Below are 15685 nucleotides of genomic sequence, written 5' to 3' on the forward strand. Positions count from 1 at the left end.
GTGGCCGAAAAGACGAACTTCTTGTATATTTGTTATTTATTAAAAAATATATATACATAACGATCTTAACTCAATTATTTATATTTCTCATTATGTATTAATGGTATAACGACAATACAATTTTTCGCGCTTGCTATTCGCCACCAACTACCGTTTTTGTGTTCCTTACCGATACCGGCAATAAGGTGATTTCCGTCGGGTGTGAAAGCGAGTGCGTTTATGAAACCTGGCACTTCAACTTCGAACAGCAGATTTAATGATTTAAATCCTTCCCCGCACTGCCACAATTTAATGCTGCCATTTTGCGAGCCTGAAAGTCATAAACAATATTGGAGAACATTATAAACAATATTGAAGAAAAATGCAGATAATCAGGGGATAATCGAGATTAGGTGTTCAGCCAAACCCGAAAAAAATTCCCCGAGCTTCCGGGCAATTGTTAAAAATTTCAGATAAAATTTAAATATTCTTAAATATATCTTGCAAATAAATATGTATTTATTGTGCAGTCTTTAATATTTTCCATTCAAAAGTTTATAAATCATAAAATAAAATTAAGAATTACTTGAGTTTCAATGATCATATTTGATAAATTTTGAAAGAAATTTTGAAAGAAATTTTGAAAGACTGTAGAAACTAAAAAAAAAATAAATATTATATAACATATTATATAACAATTATATAACATAAAATTAAAAAAATTTATTTGCGAAAGTTACTAACAAAAAATTATGTAAAATTATATATAATATAATAATACATAACTGGTACAAAATACAATTTTTATAAATCTATTAAACATTTGTCTTAATTAAACAAATTCTCTGAAAATTTCAAGTTTTGTCAGACACCCTGTTAATATCTATATTTATACTATACATTAATAAACGTTAATATCTACAATATACTAAAAGATCTATACTGTCTATATAATTACGTACCTGATGCCACTAAATCTGTATTTAATAACGCCGCAATACTTGAAATCCACAGCGGTTGGTTATTAGTTTTATCCTTTCCGTGTGCCTCCGTTACCAAGCACAATGGCTTCTTTTTCAAAGAACTCCAGACGCAGAGTTGTCCATCGTTGCTACAGCTGAAGAAATTTTCGTCATTAATAAGTTTAACCTCGTCGATAGGATTATCGTTATGTCCGTGGAATATCAACTGCGACTCCTCGACTATTTTCCATATCCTAATACTACTGTCAAAACCTCCGCTCGTGATAGCACGTTCTCGCGAAAGCGCGTCGATAGACGTGATGCCAGTTTGATGTCCAAAGCTATAAAGAGAACATAATGATTAGTGAGAGGTAATATGGAAAAATAAATGATGAAAAATAATGATGTCTAATGCGTGCAATCATGTTAGCGAAATCACTCACAAAGTTTCAACATAAGCCATTTCATCCAGATTCCAAACTTTTACACTCCTATCGGTGGAAGCGGAGTACAAAGTGTGAGTGTTTTTGCGGAATACTAATCCAGACACTGAACCTCTGTGACCTTGTAGATTTTTTATATGTTTCAGAGTATCGCCACAAAGTATTTTTATATCATTACAGCGTTTGTCTCCCACAACCTACAATGAAGAGAATTTTTACATGTTAACCTGTTGCACACGATGTGAAATAAAGGATAACTTTTACTTGAACTTACCAGAAACTTTCCATCTGTGCTAATTGCTAAACATTGTACGTAACAACTTAAAGTGACTTCTGTCTTCCCTTTTCTACCTTTAAGGGCTATTAATTTAGTATTTGTCTTTAATGACCCTAGAAATAGCATTAATTAAATTCAAAAGATATGAACACATGTATAATTTATTGATATTATTAGAAAATGAAATAGTTGTCTTAAATATCTTTTCTATCTACTTAATTCTCTTATATAGATGAACTTATATAAATCCATAAATTTACATTTAACTATACTCCCATCTTTAGCTCCTGAGTACAATACACTTCCATCAGTTGAAAGACAAATACAGGTGATAGGCAATTTATGCTGTTTACATTTTAATGAAATAAGATCTTTGTGGCCAACATAATTTGCTGCTATAGTTTTCCTTAATCGACCTTTCTCTTCTAAATATTCTTCACGTAGCCTCCGTGAAACTGCACCTTCTTCATATTCTTCTCTATCCTTTTCTGTAACATAGAAAATAATCTTAATACATAAATGTTACTCAATAAAGGACCTATGAGACAATTAGAGCCAGTGCACAAAATCCATAGTGCAATTATTTTAAAGCAGCAAGACTATATTCAAGTCAAAGTAATTTTAATAAATCTTAGTGCATTAAAACCAAACATTTCGGTCCTTGTCTAAACCCTCCTCAGTGGTACACAATCTCACAGTGTCAATGTCGCGGTACAAACATAAAAAAACCGTTATTATTTGAAAATCAGCAAAAGTCAAGTAAATATTCAGGCGTAACACTATCAAGATATTCAAAATCAGCGTAAATTATGACCAAAAACACAGCAGTCAACCTCGTCCAGACCACCAACGTAAACCACTACTTTAGAAATACGATGCATCTCCCCTTTGCAATATTTGGTTTTAATTATTTTAATATAGTAAGATTAATTCAATTAATTAATTTTATTAAGAATATAATCTTGTTATCTTAAAGTAATTTCATATACTATGAATTCTGACATATTAGTTTTCTATATATTAGTTTTAATTAATCCATAAGTTCTTTCTATTGATTGGATATCAACAAAACTTTGACGTTTGTTTTATTATTCTTTTCAAAATATTGTAAATAAACTATAAAAATATTCTATTCGCCTTACCTTTTCTTTCAATTGCTTCTATATATTTTTTTGCAAGTCTTATACGTTTTTCTTGTGCAGTTTCTTCTTCTTCCTCACTCTCGCTTTCAAATCTTTTAGCTTTATCTCTGTAAGATAAAATTGTTATCTCTTTTATTGAATATCATTATCTATGTATATTTTTAACATATTCAATTATCAATTAGATGCATCATATACTTACTTTAAATTTTTTTCTGCAAACTCTTCATCTGTACTCGCGATACTTTCATCATCATCAGGTATAGACTTCTTTGCAATTTTCTTTGATTGTTTCGACATAGATGGACCACCATTGAACTAATAAAAATATTATAAAATATTTAAAAATCTACCTTATTACTTTACATGAAATATAATTTTTATTTTCAAAGCTAATAAAAATAGAAAAAATACCAAACATCATGCTACTTTGTACAAACTTAATTCTAACCTGCAGGTAGAGAAGGGCGCTATATTTTCTTTTAAAAAGGAAAAAATATTAAATTTTTACCTTACGTTTTACTCTTCCACCTCCCCGATTATTTTTTATAAAAAACGACATGATAAAAATGAAAAATAAACGAAATTAATACAGAGTTTTACTAGCAATCCTTAATCAGTCAAACCACATGGCACAAGCGATTGTGTTCAATAGATGCAGAATACACACAAACTCACTTTCGAAAAATAAATCATCTCATTGGACCATCGGCTGCGTCCTGAGATCCGACTCCAACGGACGACTATTCTAGAACAGGCTTAAGGCTGGTACACACGTCATATGACGAGCATTGTCGGATGTGCTGATTGGCTGTTGGATAGAGAATTTCCTAGGGTCCTTCAATTTTTCTCTAAACATGCGCTCAGTTCCACTTATTCGTCCCGAACTAGATTTAGTGGATCAAGCTTATATATTGGCTACCTTGTTCTATCCAACAGAATCATACATAGGAACCGCATTATTCAGTGAAAATACAGCGCGAAGTATGAAGTACTTACTTTTCCCTGTTAAAAATTGCTATTAATACATACATTATGGAACCTTGTATATGGCTCCTATGTCATTATTCTGTTGGATAAAACAGGATATCCAACATATGGGCCCGTATTCATTCATTCATAATTAGTTTGACATGGAACCATTCATCTTAATCTTTTTTCTCATGATTTTGTTAATGTTAATTTTACGATTATTTATTGTTTGTTTGAATAAAAGAAAAGTGTACGGACAATTTTACAAGTGTACTGAATCGATCACAAGTGTCATTTTATGAGTATATCTTTTTATTTGAACATAAAACGCAAGAATTATTGACATGCGTCTTCTCGCTTCTGACGTCATCAAACAAGGATAGTTGCAGCGAGGGACCAGGAGCCTTAAATACAATGTCCGGTCTTTAAAAATTAGAAGTAATCGGGATCTATTAAACGTACCTCTTCCCCACGAATCTATTTCAGCGTTCGCTCTTGTAGAACATCGCGTTAGTGTAAGCATAGTAACCGCAATAGACTTTACTCACTGTCAGTAACAACTTTACTTTAGTTAAAAAAATATAAATATAAAAATATAAAATATAATATAATAAAATATATAAATATAAACATATAAAAGAATGGATTCGTACGATGAACATGACGGAATTTTACGTAAGCTTAATCCCTTGCCCGATTCTCTCTGGCCTTATCTAATAAGCTTGTGTGTTGGATTAATCACTGTGATAAGGTGTGTACATGCGTTGTGATGAGCATGAAATTATAAAGTTAATTAATATAAAATTATATGTGTGTGTGTGTGTGTGTGTGTGTGTTATTTCATATGGTAATTTTGTATTAATTAACTTTATTATTTAATATTTGAATAAAATGTTTTATTCAAACTTCCCATACAATTAATACAAATAATACAATTAATGGTTTTTCTTAAATGAAATCACATTTTTATTATTTATAAAAAATATGTTTTATAAATAATTTTGTATGTTTAGTTTAATCTTTCTCATATCTAATTTTCTTAGATATTTGAATATTTTACAAAATATTTAATATCTATATTGCACAAAATATTTTATAAATTTTGTGTGCTATTTGGGTTAATATATTTTGTGCGATATAGACGTTAAATATAGACATTAAATATTTCGTAAATATCCAAATATCTAAAAAAATTATATATGAGAAAAATTAAAATAAACATACAAAAATATTTATGAAACATATTTTTTATAAATAATAAAAACGTGGTTTCATTTAAAGAAAACCATTAATTGTATTATTTGTATTAATTGTATGGGAAGTTTGAGTAAAAAATTAAATTCAAATATTTATTTGAAAAAAGTTAAATACGAGACACAAAGTAAAAATACATCAAGGACTACATTGGACATCTTGAAATTGCATAAAAAATAATATATAATTTTAGAATGTATATGGGCGGTTCTATGTGTCCGAGTGACGATCGCATCGATGATAAGGTCGTAATCGTCACCGGCGCTTCCAGTGGAATCGGCAAAGAAATCGCCTTAGAATTGGGTCGCAGAGGTGGTCGTATTATCTTAGCCGTAAGAGATGTGGCAGCCGGAGAAAAAGTGGCGTGTCAAATCCGAGATGTGTCCGGACAAAATGCGGAAGTTAAGGCGATCGATCTCTCCTCGCTGAAGAACGTACAGAGTTTTGTCGACCAGTTGGGTATAAGAGAAAGAGAGAGGTGTTTAAATGTATTCAAATATTAATATCGTCCACCGATATAACACTTGACATTACCGTCTTGTACAGGCGTGGAAAAAATAGACATACTGGTGAACAATGCTGGAATTGTTTTCCATCCGTTCGAAAAAACTACAGAAGGATTCGAAATGCATTTTGTAACGAATTATCTGGGTAAGCTACACACAACATCGATGTTACATTCAATATAATCTCTGCAAATATGAACATGATAATAATATTATATTGATATTTCAAATTACTGGTCTATTAATAATAAAGTAATACTAATATATCAATATGTATATGATGTATTAATAATAATAAACTCGAGAGAAACTTCTCTTGAAATATATGGAGAATATCTTCAGAGATATTGTATAATCCTTCTTTCAGGTCATTTCTTACTTACTCAATTACTCTTACCGAAACTACGTGCAGCTAGACAAAGCAGGATAATAAACGTTTCCTCACAAGCGCACACTATCAGTATTGTGCACCTGGAGGATTTGAATTTGGAACGAAACTTTACTGCGAGGGAAGCTTTCGGTCAAAGCAAACTGGCGTTAATCTTGATGGCGAGACACATGAGCAAATTATTGAGAGGTGACACCAAACACGATCGTGTTTGATAGAAATGACGAAATAATAATTAATTCGTTCCAACACGTAGACACGGATGTCACGATTAACACTGTAAATCCCGGCATTGTGAGAGGCACGAGGCACATGCGATATTCGCCATTAAATTCGACATTCTTGATCAAACTGATAATGCAGCCGTGGATGTGGTTATTCCTAAAAAGTGCCGTTCAAGGTGCCCAAACTGCCGTTTACGTGGCTGTGAATAGAGAATTAAGGGAACATTCTGGGAAATATTTCAGGTAAATTCATGTGCTATTCAAAATACAATTAAGAGAAAGAATTGATTTTTCATGATCTTTACTCAGTGATTGCCAAGTGCAGACACCGTCGGTCAGTGCTGTCGACGATATAATGGCGGAAGAACTGTATACCAAGTCTTTTATATTAGTGAAACCTTATGTGCACGAATCTCCAATTAATCATGAAGAATGATTATAAGACATATATCTCGCTCTACATTCTATACATTATCAGCACATAAATTAGCTATATAAACATTTTAAATATTTTACGAAATAAGTGATAAATTCGAGGAATAAAATTAAAGGGTATATCGGAACTTAAATTTTATATATGTATATATATGTATATATTTAAAATGGAACTACAATTTAACAGATGTGTATGTCTTTACTATACGCACGTAATTATGTAATATTTAGCTTCGTCCATGACTCACTGACTTTCCACAACCATTTCGCCAGATCTTTATTCTTGCCACTCTCCGCCACTTCTGCGATTGAGAAGTCGCTACTGCAAGCAAAATAATGAAGTATCATATTCGTAATTTGATTATTATTTAACTTAGTTAAATTCTTCTGAATACTAACTCGATGTAACTGCCAGAAGAATCCGCAATGCTAGGTTCCAATGCTGTATATAAAACGGTTTGTGCCCCTTGGTCAGGCGATTTGATAAACGGCCAAGCGAAGGGTTTCAGAAATATTTTTGTGAAAATGTTGGTCAGTGAAGGCATATGTTGAATTATTTCCGTATCGACTACACCAGGATGGACAGCATATACGCTAACACCGGTTCCTGAGAATAGCATTGAAAGGTGAAAAGCATCTTAGTTACAGTAATAAGTTGATTGGTTACAATAAGTTAATATGTAGAATATGTTAATATGTAGAAATAAAAGAGTAGTTAAAATATAAAGGTAAAAATTATGCAATTATTGTTGAATTACCTTTCAATCTGTCTGCTAACTCCTTAGTAAAAAGCACAATGGCCAATTTACTCTGCGAGTAAGCCCTGCCAGGATCATATACAATGTCACTATTTAAATCCTTCATGTTTATCTCACCTGCCTGATGAGCAGCGCTTGACAAATTTACAATTCTAGATGGTGCAGACTTTTTCAGGACATCTAGGAGTAAATTCGTGAGCAAAAAGTGTCCGATATGATTCACTCCAAGTTGCATCTCAATACCTTCCTTGGTATAACTTTTGGGGCATCTCATTATACCAGCATTGTTAATAAGTATATGAAGTTGATCAAATTCTATAATGTATGTGAAACATAATTACAGATAAACATTACATATAAATATCTATAAGTATATAAGAAGAAAGCTTATAGATTAGTATATTTATAGATGACATTTACCTCTTTGAAATCGTTCAGCAAATTTCCTAATACTTTCTTGAGATGCTAAGTCACATCTTCTACAATAAATATACTTGTTTCTTGTGTGAATTACGATATTTCGACGTGCCTGTTTAAAAATAAAATCAATCGATACAAAATTATTATAAAACAGTAATTTATAACAATAACGGATACAAGAATATCATACATTCATGTTACATTCTTGAATTTAGACAGACCGATTTGTAAGCTAGATACTAGCTACAATATATATACCTCTTCACATTTCTTCATATCCCTGCATGCCATGACAACTTTAGCCTTACACCTGGCCATTTCTTTAACTGTGTAATATCCAATACCAGTATTAGCTCCAGTCACAATGACAGTTTTGCCATCCAACTTTTTCTCTCCCTCGTATTTTGGACCTCCCATGTAACTTCTGCAACATCAATATGATCACTTTTAACATTTGCAACAGAAAAATAAAACATCCAGAAAAATATGCTATATACCGGCGAAACGTTATCACTAGAATTATACATATTACATGTAACACATGAGAGAAAGATTCAAAAAATATTCCTGCAGTTTACATTTTTTAATACTGCAATGTCAGATTGTCGTCAATATTCATGTCAAAATGCGAAAACAAAGAAAGAGAAAATTAGTAATAGTACTATGAAATCGAAAAGGGTTCGAGTTCAATATTACTTTGTCAGGAATGCCACGCAGACGGTAGTCGTCCCAGCAGCAATGTAAAAAAGACGTTTCTTCCAATGCATTATTCCTGAATTACTGTCTCGAATCCAATAATTAGTAAGCAATAGTTGTTAGATGATGTAATTCGGCAATATACGAGTGTAACGAAGATTACAACCAAGCCGTAATACACGTGCAAATCGGTATGTTCGAGAACGATACGTAGGGTCGATCTACTTGAAGTTGCAAACGTTTTCAAGAATATGATTGGTCTGTACGGTGCTTCGAAGCATTTGCAACACGAAGTGAATCCTATTCCCGTAATGTGTTCGGACCATAGGCGTATAATAATTAGACCGTTCGGTCTCAACATTTCCCTTTGCTCGAACATGTCAGAAAATAAAAAGAGATAGTTGCTGTACGGGTACCATTCCGTCTTTTTTTAAAAACGTTAGTAGGGGTAAAGAATCCTTCCATAGGACAGATTCCATTTAACGCTCGCAACGACGCGAGCATCATTCTATCTTTATTCAACATCCAATGAGAAACAAAGGTAGAATGACTCTCGTGTCGTTACGAGCGTTAGGCCTGTTTTACAATACGTCGTATGCCGGAGTCGGATGTCGGAACGCAGCCGATGGTCCAATGAGAGAATTTATTTTTCAGAAGTGAGTTCTCGTTGAAGCATCGACCACGCATCCGACAGCGACATACATAGAGATATAAGAATAGAGGGAACAAGCATAGAGATATAAGAGTAGAGGGAACAAGCCTGTAAGTGGAAGTCATAGAGGCAAAGAGAGAGATGGATGCCCTATCTGTCTCTTTCTAGTCACGCGCTGGGATTGGCTGCCGCGCCAACGACGATATAGCTATACATTTTTCTCCATCCAATTCAAAGAAACTGTCATTGCTAAAATGCTCACTGCAAATATATGCTGTTTTCACTTAAAAATACAAAGGTAGTTGAAGTATATTCAACCATTTACGCCTTATATCTACATCCTTCGGTAGCCTACAACATTTACATATTTTTTTAGATGTAGGAAAATATAACATATAATTATTTGAGGTTATGTATTTGTACTTTCTTACGAGTGAAAACTGCGGTTACATCCAGGATAAGACTCCGCCTTGCATTTCAAACAATGCCTCATTTTTAAACAAATCGCGTCCAATTATTATTTTGTTAACGTTCGAATATTTAACGAATTTTAATTCTACACACATGTGCACGCATATTTACAAAACGAAATTTTAGTCTGCTTTCTCCCCTCCTGACGTCGCGTGGTCGTCTTGGCGGCTCATTGTAACAACCAATCACAGCGCTCGACTAGAAAGAGACAGATAGGACACTCGGCATCCATCTCTCTCTTGACCTCTATCACTTCCACTTACAGGTAGCATATATCCCTTGTTTCCTCTATTCTTATATCTCTATGGCGACATACGACGTATTGTAGAACAGAATTAAAATGGAACGCGCCTTTAACGAGGCTGAAATTCTCACTCCATAGATGAAGACAGATGGTACCTGTACAGCAACTATCTCTTTCTAATATTTCACGACTATATAATAAGGAATAAATTGACGAAATTTTCGTTCGACTCGCACTTTTATCTGGTCAATCTGTATTCCTCGAGACAACATTTGAATAAGCATGATGAACTTTTCAAGGTATATTAATTTAATACTTAATTAAGCTTAAAAAATTAGATTTAGAACAATATGAATCTGAGGAGTCTCTTGCCTATTCCTTTTTTATTAAAAAAAAAATATATATATATATATATATAAACGATAGATAAACTATTCGAGTTAAACTAACTCGATGGAGTAATTTAAGAATTAATGTTATTGATACCGATGTTAAAAATAAATTCGCATATCGATCGTAACAAACGTCTGTTGCAATTGCGCAGATGTTACTACTTTGATCATTTGTCGATCCACGTCGTTTAGACGCGGATTTGACAAGTGTGGTTAACATCTGTTTGAATTAAATACCTCATGCCGCGCGTTGTTTTTGTGCCACAGCAAAACCGTCAAACGTTGAGAGTTATGACGCCCGAGTGCATTGCGTGAACGTTCCCGGGAGAAACATTGTGCGTAAATTAATATCATTACGACAAATATTAGCTCAACTTGCAATCGTATAGTTCACGATCAGGTATCGTTGAGAAAAACGATAAATAAAATGTGCTAACGACATTCCTAACTGATTCACATTAATGACTCACTGACTTGATAACGTTGTACTTGTACACATTTTACTGACAATATAAAGTGCTAGTGAATTTATAAAAAAAACTTAATGTTTTATTGCGATTTCTTTGATGATTAATAATTCCTTTCGTTCAAGAGCTATTCAGTAGCATACATTTTTAAGGCTATAATTTATAAATTGTGAACTAATTCACATATAACGTTATTTATTCATCATTGTAGTGCAATTATAAGTGTAATTTAGTGTATAATAATGATAAAATAAGTTTATCAGAGTTTTAAGACCTCTCTTGACAAGCTTGCATTATCGCATATTGCATATACATAAAGAAATTAATCAGTCATGATCTGCATGGAAAAAGGATGTCTTCTATATTAAACATGATTGGTCAATTTTCTTCTTATATATTTATTATTATATTGCTAAATATTCTTCATGATTATACAAAGTGATATATTTTTTTATTTTCCTCGTTTTCTTTTTATTATGCCATTTTTAGAGCAATGGTGGAGACTGCCTATGATCCTACGTTTGAGAGACACTTTAAAGGTCATAAGGATGGAGTTACAGCTTTATCTTTTCATCCAAATGCCATTCAGCTTGTGTCAAGTAGTCTGGATAAAACATTATTGGTATGGAATCTGACACAATCAGTGCGAGCTTACAGATTTATAGCTCACAATGACAGTATTTTGGATGTGTGTTATGCGCCATCCGGTGAAGTCATAGCCAGTGCTTCGAGAGACAGATCTGTGAGAATTTGGGTTCCTAAAGTAACAGGGCAATCGATAGACTTTAAAGCTCATAGCTTTGCTGTGAGATCTGTACAATTTAGTCCAGATGGAGAAAAGGTAATTTTTATTTCTAATAAATTATCAGTTAATTTGTAATTATTAAATTGTCGGTTAATTTGTAGGGTTTGCAATGATATCTGAAAAAATTGTTACTCAATATTTTCAGTTGCTCACTGCATCAGATGATAAGAGCATAAAGCTGTGGATGGTGTGTCAGAGGAGATTTCTCACGTCGTTCAGTGGACATACAAATTGGGTCCGGTGTGCCAAATTTTCTCCAGATGGTAGACTCTTGGTATCCTGCAGCGACGATAAAACGATAAAAGTGTGGGATATTACTAGCGGACAATGTGTTAAAACCTTCAACGAGATAAAAGGTTCGTTAAGTACACAAAATTTTGTCTTCTAGATTTAAAGTAAAACTTTGTTTTTTAGGCCCTGCAACATACGTAGAGTTTCATCCGAGCGGTGCAGCTATCGGATCGGCGAATATGGATGCTTGTGTTAAATTATACGACTTAAGAACAGGATCTTTGTATCAGTATTACGCCGCCCATAAAGGGCCTGTACATATGATTAAGTTCCATCCGAAGGGAAATTTCATGTTAACAGCTTCCAGCGACTCTACGATGAAGGTGATTTTGAGATTTTAGAATTCTGCATCGTGTCTTCAATTAATTGTTATTTTCTGTATCTATTGTTAACAAGAAATATCATGTAGGTTTTGGATCTACTGGAAGGTAGACCGATTTATACTCTAAAGGGACATACTGGTGAAATAACGTCAATAACATTCTCCCAAGATGGTGATTTCTTTGCTTCTGGTGGCATGGATCGACAAGTTCTAATGTGGAAGTCTAATTTCTGTAGGGATGATATAGCCGGAAAGGTTCCGAGACAATTAATACCTCCTGCCAGTAAACTAGAGTTTAAGATGGATATTGCTGAATCAGATGGGAAGCCACTTGCGAATAGTGAAAAACGTAGAGAACATAAACAACAGAAGCAGAATCAAGAAGAAATAATAACTCGAGAAGAAGTAACTGAATAAAATATATAAAATATAATCATGTAACATATATATATATATATATATATATATTACATAATTATATATATAGAGTTACAAAGAGTAATAATTGCATCGTAAAAAAGCATTGTATTAAGTATATCATATAATATCATATGTTTAGAATTTCTAATGTTATATTAACGTATCTCATGCGAGATATGTATTGTTCCCTAGTATTTATCGAACGTACTGGAAGACTTGGATCTGGAATCTGGTAGAAACCACTACAGAGGTCCCATTGTTGATATACCGAGGAAAGAAGTCGAAGTGATCAATATGAGAAACATGAAATCTCCCGCAAAGAGTCGTGTAGTAAACTTGGTAGTACCACGACATGAGGAATCCCTTTACACGCAATCGTCTAGTCAATCTATTAGAGCAGTAGAGGCACTTCGTGATCAAGTACAGTCGTTACGCGACACAGTTAATGTATTGGAGGAACGTTTGACAGTATTAGAGGAAACACTCAAGAAGTAAATTTTAATCCTTTTTTAAATTATAATTATTGATTATATAGGATAATTTGTACGTGTTTGCATGTGTGTGGACTATGTATGCGTGAGGCCTTGATAAGCGATATTTTTTAAATAGAATTTAAATTAACTTTCTTTGTAACACTTATGAAGATATTAACGAAGTTCCCTGATGATAAACACGTCTTAATATTTTATATACGTTATACTACAAATATTATAATTGATAAGAAAATATACCACTGTATGTTATACAAATTTTTACATTAAATGCTTACATATGGCCAGATATATGCAAAAACAATTTATTATGTAAGACCTTACATATAGTATTTTTGTACTTTTATATACAAAACCACGAATTGAAGTACAATAAATTTTTTATATAAAATAATATAACAAAAAATATCTCTTTGTTAATACATGTGTGATAGTACGTATTAGCAGCATCTGATATATTTTGTAAAATCTCAGTTTTGTGTTCTTAAAAATTGGCATTTCTTCCCCGTCTTTTTAATTATCTCCAAAATCTCGTCTGAGCTGAGTCCTGTAGTCACTGAGACCTTATTTCCTGGTAAATCTATTTTGATATCATCGATACCTGTAAAATTTATACAACAAGTTACATTTCTTAAATATATTTTGAATATATGTGCTGCAATGTACATTCATACTGTGCTTTGTTCTTAAAATCTCACTATTAAAATATGCTGTTATTTTTGTTACTTTCTTTTCTCACACAATGCATGGAAACGTTTAACCTCAATTCATACATTTAATGAAATTGTTATGAGAGTAAAATTTATAGAAAACTATAACAAAGTAATGATTGCCGAACATATATAAATATGCAAAAAATATTTTTATGTTTACATGCAATATTGATTGCAAATCTCTTCAGTTTTTACCTGTTTTTTTCTTGAGCACCTTCTCCACAGCTGTGGAACATCCTTCGCACGTCATTTCAACGTTGAATTCATGTACCTGACAAATAGTATAATTATAATATAATTTATCAAACATTCCTATTGTTTAACAAAACCGAAAAATGATCATGTTACCTGAGCTGCCATAATGACAATAAGTCCGTTCAACGTGGCAAGGAGGTTGATGCCAGTTCGACTGTCGAAAAAGGAGTGTGTAAATGTACAAGGGAAATCTTATCTGCACAGTAAGATAAAACACGTTGACTGTGTGCGTTCAACGAAAAAAAAAAACAGATTAGCGCTTTGCGCTGCGAATTTTTCATTGAACGACACTTAACAGCTTGACGTTTTTTCAACATGTCTACTAGACGGTCTAGCATATTAAAAGTATGCCAGAAAAAATAACGACCTTAGTATACATCACAGAATGGCTCAGTTCGTCTTATATGCTTTCGTCTTGAAAGTGTTGTTCTATCTTTCTTTTTCACTACATGCTGGAGGAAAATAGAACGACACTTTTAGTATGAAAGCATGTGAGATAAATTTAACCAGAAGTCTTAAGAGCCTCTGTTTTACATAAACTAGACAATAAAGGCGTATGCTATATATATATGCACATTTCTACCATCATGGTTTAAATTTAATCGATGAAAATCTCAACGAAATTGACCAATCGTATTGGCCAATTAGCAGAACATTATCAATGCGATTGGTTAATTCCGTTAACCGCCAATTTAAACCATGACGGTAAGGAACGGAGATTAGCTAATTACTATTATAAAGAAAATACCTCAGTTTATATATTTGAATAAACACATAGACAAAAAAGCGACCATCAAACGAATAGTAGTCAAGATTAAATAGAATAGGAAGGAAGATACGAAAGGGGATTTTATTATTTAATTTTTACATTCATTACAATCATTTTAACGGATGTTTAAATGATTTCAACAATCTATAGTACAAAGCCATTTAACATTAAATTAAGAAGCGTTCGAAGTGATTTCCGTATACATCGATACAATAATGTAGTCGTCAAATTCCCAAAGCACGTACTCTTCTTATCACTTCTGAACTGATTACAACGCATGCTGCAGTAATTCGCTGCGATTATAGTGCGATTATAGTACTAAGAAAAGCTAGCCATACCAGAAAATATGAAGCAACGGATTACTGCAGCTTATCAGTCCGGCAGTGATAAGAAGAGTACGTGCTTTAGGAATTGACGACTATAATGTTGCATCGATATAAATGGGCATCACTTCGAACAGTTCTTACGAGGGTTGCTACTTATATTTCTGGCCTAATAATGAAAAACAAATATTTATGATCGAAATTGATTTTATTGTTTTTCAAAATATTCTCCATGATGATCAATACACTTTTGCATGCGTTTGAACCAATTTTCGAAGCACTTTTTCCACTCCGATTGAGGTAACTGCAAAACATGCATTTTGAATGCATCAACCGCTTCTTCGGGTGTCGAAAATCGTTGACCACGTAATTTATTTTTGATGTGCGGGAACAAAAAAAGTCATTGGGTGCCAAATCAGGGCTGTACGGCGGATGACCCATCAATTCGATGTTTTGGCCGGTCAAAAATTCCTTTGTTTGACCCGATGTGTGAGAGCTCGCATTGTCATGATGAAGAATAATTCGCCTCTTCTTCTGCTTTTCTTCAATTTCTCCGATGACTTCCGGCAAACAAATGGTCGTGTACCATTCAGAATTGACCGTCCTACGGTGCT

The 15685-nt window shown here is 33.0% G+C and overlaps 5 protein-coding genes across 12 annotated transcripts; 2 read left to right on the forward strand and 3 right to left on the reverse strand.

Annotated features, from left to right (window-relative positions):
• Window positions 1-18: 18 nt before the first annotated feature.
• LOC106750793 (U3 small nucleolar RNA-interacting protein 2) lies at window positions 19-3475 on the reverse strand. Of its 2 annotated transcripts, none has more exons than XM_014631372.1 (8): window positions 3315-3475; window positions 3006-3121; window positions 2804-2910; window positions 1922-2149; window positions 1659-1774; window positions 1385-1581; window positions 942-1282; window positions 19-310 (listed from the first exon to the last, which is right to left on the reverse strand). In XM_014631372.1, exons 1-8 carry the CDS (start codon window positions 3363-3365, stop codon window positions 75-77), a joined length of 1392 nt encoding a protein of 463 aa, XP_014486858.1. In that variant the 5' UTR covers window positions 3366-3475; the 3' UTR covers window positions 19-74. The 2 variants fall into 2 exon arrangements, with proteins under 2 accessions (XP_014486858.1, XP_014486859.1); XM_014631373.1 differs by having other exon boundaries at window positions 3255-3343.
• Window positions 3476-4251: 776 nt separating this feature from the next.
• On the forward strand, window positions 4252-6628 carry LOC106750740 (retinol dehydrogenase 13-like). 2 transcript variants are annotated; one of them, XM_014631270.1, is made up of 6 exons: window positions 4252-4526; window positions 5223-5488; window positions 5576-5680; window positions 5903-6112; window positions 6180-6390; window positions 6457-6628. In XM_014631270.1, the coding sequence occupies exons 1-6, from the start codon at window positions 4417-4419 to the stop codon at window positions 6581-6583; spliced, it is 1029 nt and encodes a 342-aa protein (XP_014486756.1). In that variant the 5' UTR covers window positions 4252-4416; the 3' UTR covers window positions 6584-6628. The 2 variants fall into 2 exon arrangements, with proteins under 2 accessions (XP_014486756.1, XP_014486757.1); XM_014631271.1 differs by having other exon boundaries at window positions 4252-4450.
• Window positions 6629-6713: 85 nt separating this feature from the next.
• On the reverse strand, window positions 6714-9571 carry LOC106750741 (retinol dehydrogenase 13-like). 2 transcript variants are annotated; one of them, XM_014631273.1, is made up of 6 exons: window positions 9540-9571; window positions 8019-8184; window positions 7761-7869; window positions 7341-7655; window positions 6982-7189; window positions 6714-6904 (listed from the first exon to the last, which is right to left on the reverse strand). In XM_014631273.1, the coding sequence occupies exons 2-6, from the start codon at window positions 8175-8177 to the stop codon at window positions 6799-6801; spliced, it is 897 nt and encodes a 298-aa protein (XP_014486759.1). In that variant the 5' UTR covers window positions 8178-8184; window positions 9540-9571; the 3' UTR covers window positions 6714-6798. The 2 variants fall into 2 exon arrangements, with proteins under 2 accessions (XP_014486759.1, XP_014486758.1); XM_014631272.1 differs by lacking the exon at window positions 9540-9571 and adding an exon at window positions 8457-8843.
• Window positions 9572-9908: 337 nt separating this feature from the next.
• On the forward strand, window positions 9909-13258 carry LOC106750743 (POC1 centriolar protein homolog A-like). 4 transcript variants are annotated; one of them, XM_014631278.1, is made up of 7 exons: window positions 9909-10122; window positions 10483-10550; window positions 11172-11523; window positions 11633-11843; window positions 11902-12101; window positions 12188-12505; window positions 12713-13258. In XM_014631278.1, the coding sequence occupies exons 3-7, from the start codon at window positions 11176-11178 to the stop codon at window positions 13013-13015; spliced, it is 1380 nt and encodes a 459-aa protein (XP_014486764.1). In that variant the 5' UTR covers window positions 9909-10122; window positions 10483-10550; window positions 11172-11175; the 3' UTR covers window positions 13016-13258. The 4 variants fall into 4 exon arrangements, with proteins under 4 accessions (XP_014486764.1, XP_014486762.1, XP_014486765.1 ...); XM_014631276.1 differs by lacking the exon at window positions 10483-10550; XM_014631279.1 differs by lacking the exon at window positions 9909-10122 and having other exon boundaries at window positions 10418-10615.
• Window positions 13259-13371: 113 nt separating this feature from the next.
• On the reverse strand, window positions 13372-14505 carry LOC106750819 (copper transport protein ATOX1). Of its 2 annotated transcripts, none has more exons than XM_014631418.1 (4): window positions 14347-14505; window positions 14073-14133; window positions 13920-13995; window positions 13372-13612 (listed from the first exon to the last, which is right to left on the reverse strand). In XM_014631418.1, exons 2-4 carry the CDS (start codon window positions 14082-14084, stop codon window positions 13482-13484), a joined length of 219 nt encoding a protein of 72 aa, XP_014486904.1. In that variant the 5' UTR covers window positions 14085-14133; window positions 14347-14505; the 3' UTR covers window positions 13372-13481. The 2 variants fall into 2 exon arrangements, with proteins under 2 accessions (XP_014486904.1, XP_014486903.1); XM_014631417.1 differs by having other exon boundaries at window positions 14073-14175; window positions 14276-14505.
• Window positions 14506-15685: the final 1180 nt, after the last annotated feature.

This window comes from Dinoponera quadriceps, unplaced genomic scaffold (assembly GCF_001313825.1).
Source record: "Dinoponera quadriceps isolate SergipeBrazil2010 unplaced genomic scaffold, ASM131382v1 scaffold5021, whole genome shotgun sequence".
Lineage (NCBI taxonomy): Eukaryota > Metazoa > Arthropoda > Insecta > Hymenoptera > Formicidae > Dinoponera > Dinoponera quadriceps.

Bases quoted from the DNA above. Each gene is read 5' to 3' on its own strand.
- LOC106750793 (XM_014631372.1), bottom strand. From the start codon at position 3,365: ATGTCGTTTTTTATAAAAAATAATCGGGGAGGTGGAAGAGTAAAACGT. The intron at 2,911-3,005 runs GTAAGTATATGA...TTTATCTTACAG, and splicing joins TTTGCAGAAAAAAATTTAAA to AGATAAAGCTAAAAGATTTG. The intron at 2,150-2,803 runs GTAAGGCGAATA...TCTATGTTACAG, and splicing joins AGAAGCAATTGAAAGAAAAG to AAAAGGATAGAGAAGAATAT.
- LOC106750740 (XM_014631270.1), top strand. From the start codon at position 4,417: ATGGATTCGTACGATGAACATGACGGAATTTTACGTAAGCTTAATCCC. The intron at 4,527-5,222 runs GTGTGTACATGC...ATATAATTTTAG, and splicing joins GGATTAATCACTGTGATAAG to AATGTATATGGGCGGTTCTA. The intron at 5,681-5,902 runs GTAAGCTACACA...TCCTTCTTTCAG, and splicing joins TTTTGTAACGAATTATCTGG to GTCATTTCTTACTTACTCAA.
- LOC106750741 (XM_014631272.1), bottom strand. From the start codon at position 8,527: ATGCATTGGAAGAAACGTCTTTTTTACATTGCTGCTGGGACGACTACC. The intron at 7,656-7,760 runs GTAAATGTCATC...CATACATTATAG, and splicing joins TGCTGAACGATTTCAAAGAG to AATTTGATCAACTTCATATA. The intron at 6,905-6,981 runs GTTAGTATTCAG...TTTTGCTTGCAG, and splicing joins TCTTCTGGCAGTTACATCGA to TAGCGACTTCTCAATCGCAG.
- LOC106750743 (XM_014631276.1), top strand. The intron at 11,844-11,901 runs GTTCGTTAAGTA...TTTGTTTTTTAG, and splicing joins AACCTTCAACGAGATAAAAG to GCCCTGCAACATACGTAGAG. The intron at 12,102-12,187 runs GTGATTTTGAGA...AATATCATGTAG, and splicing joins CCAGCGACTCTACGATGAAG to GTTTTGGATCTACTGGAAGG.
- LOC106750819 (XM_014631418.1), bottom strand. The intron at 13,613-13,919 runs GTAAAAACTGAA...TAAATTTTACAG, and splicing joins GGTGCTCAAGAAAAAAACAG to GTATCGATGATATCAAAATA.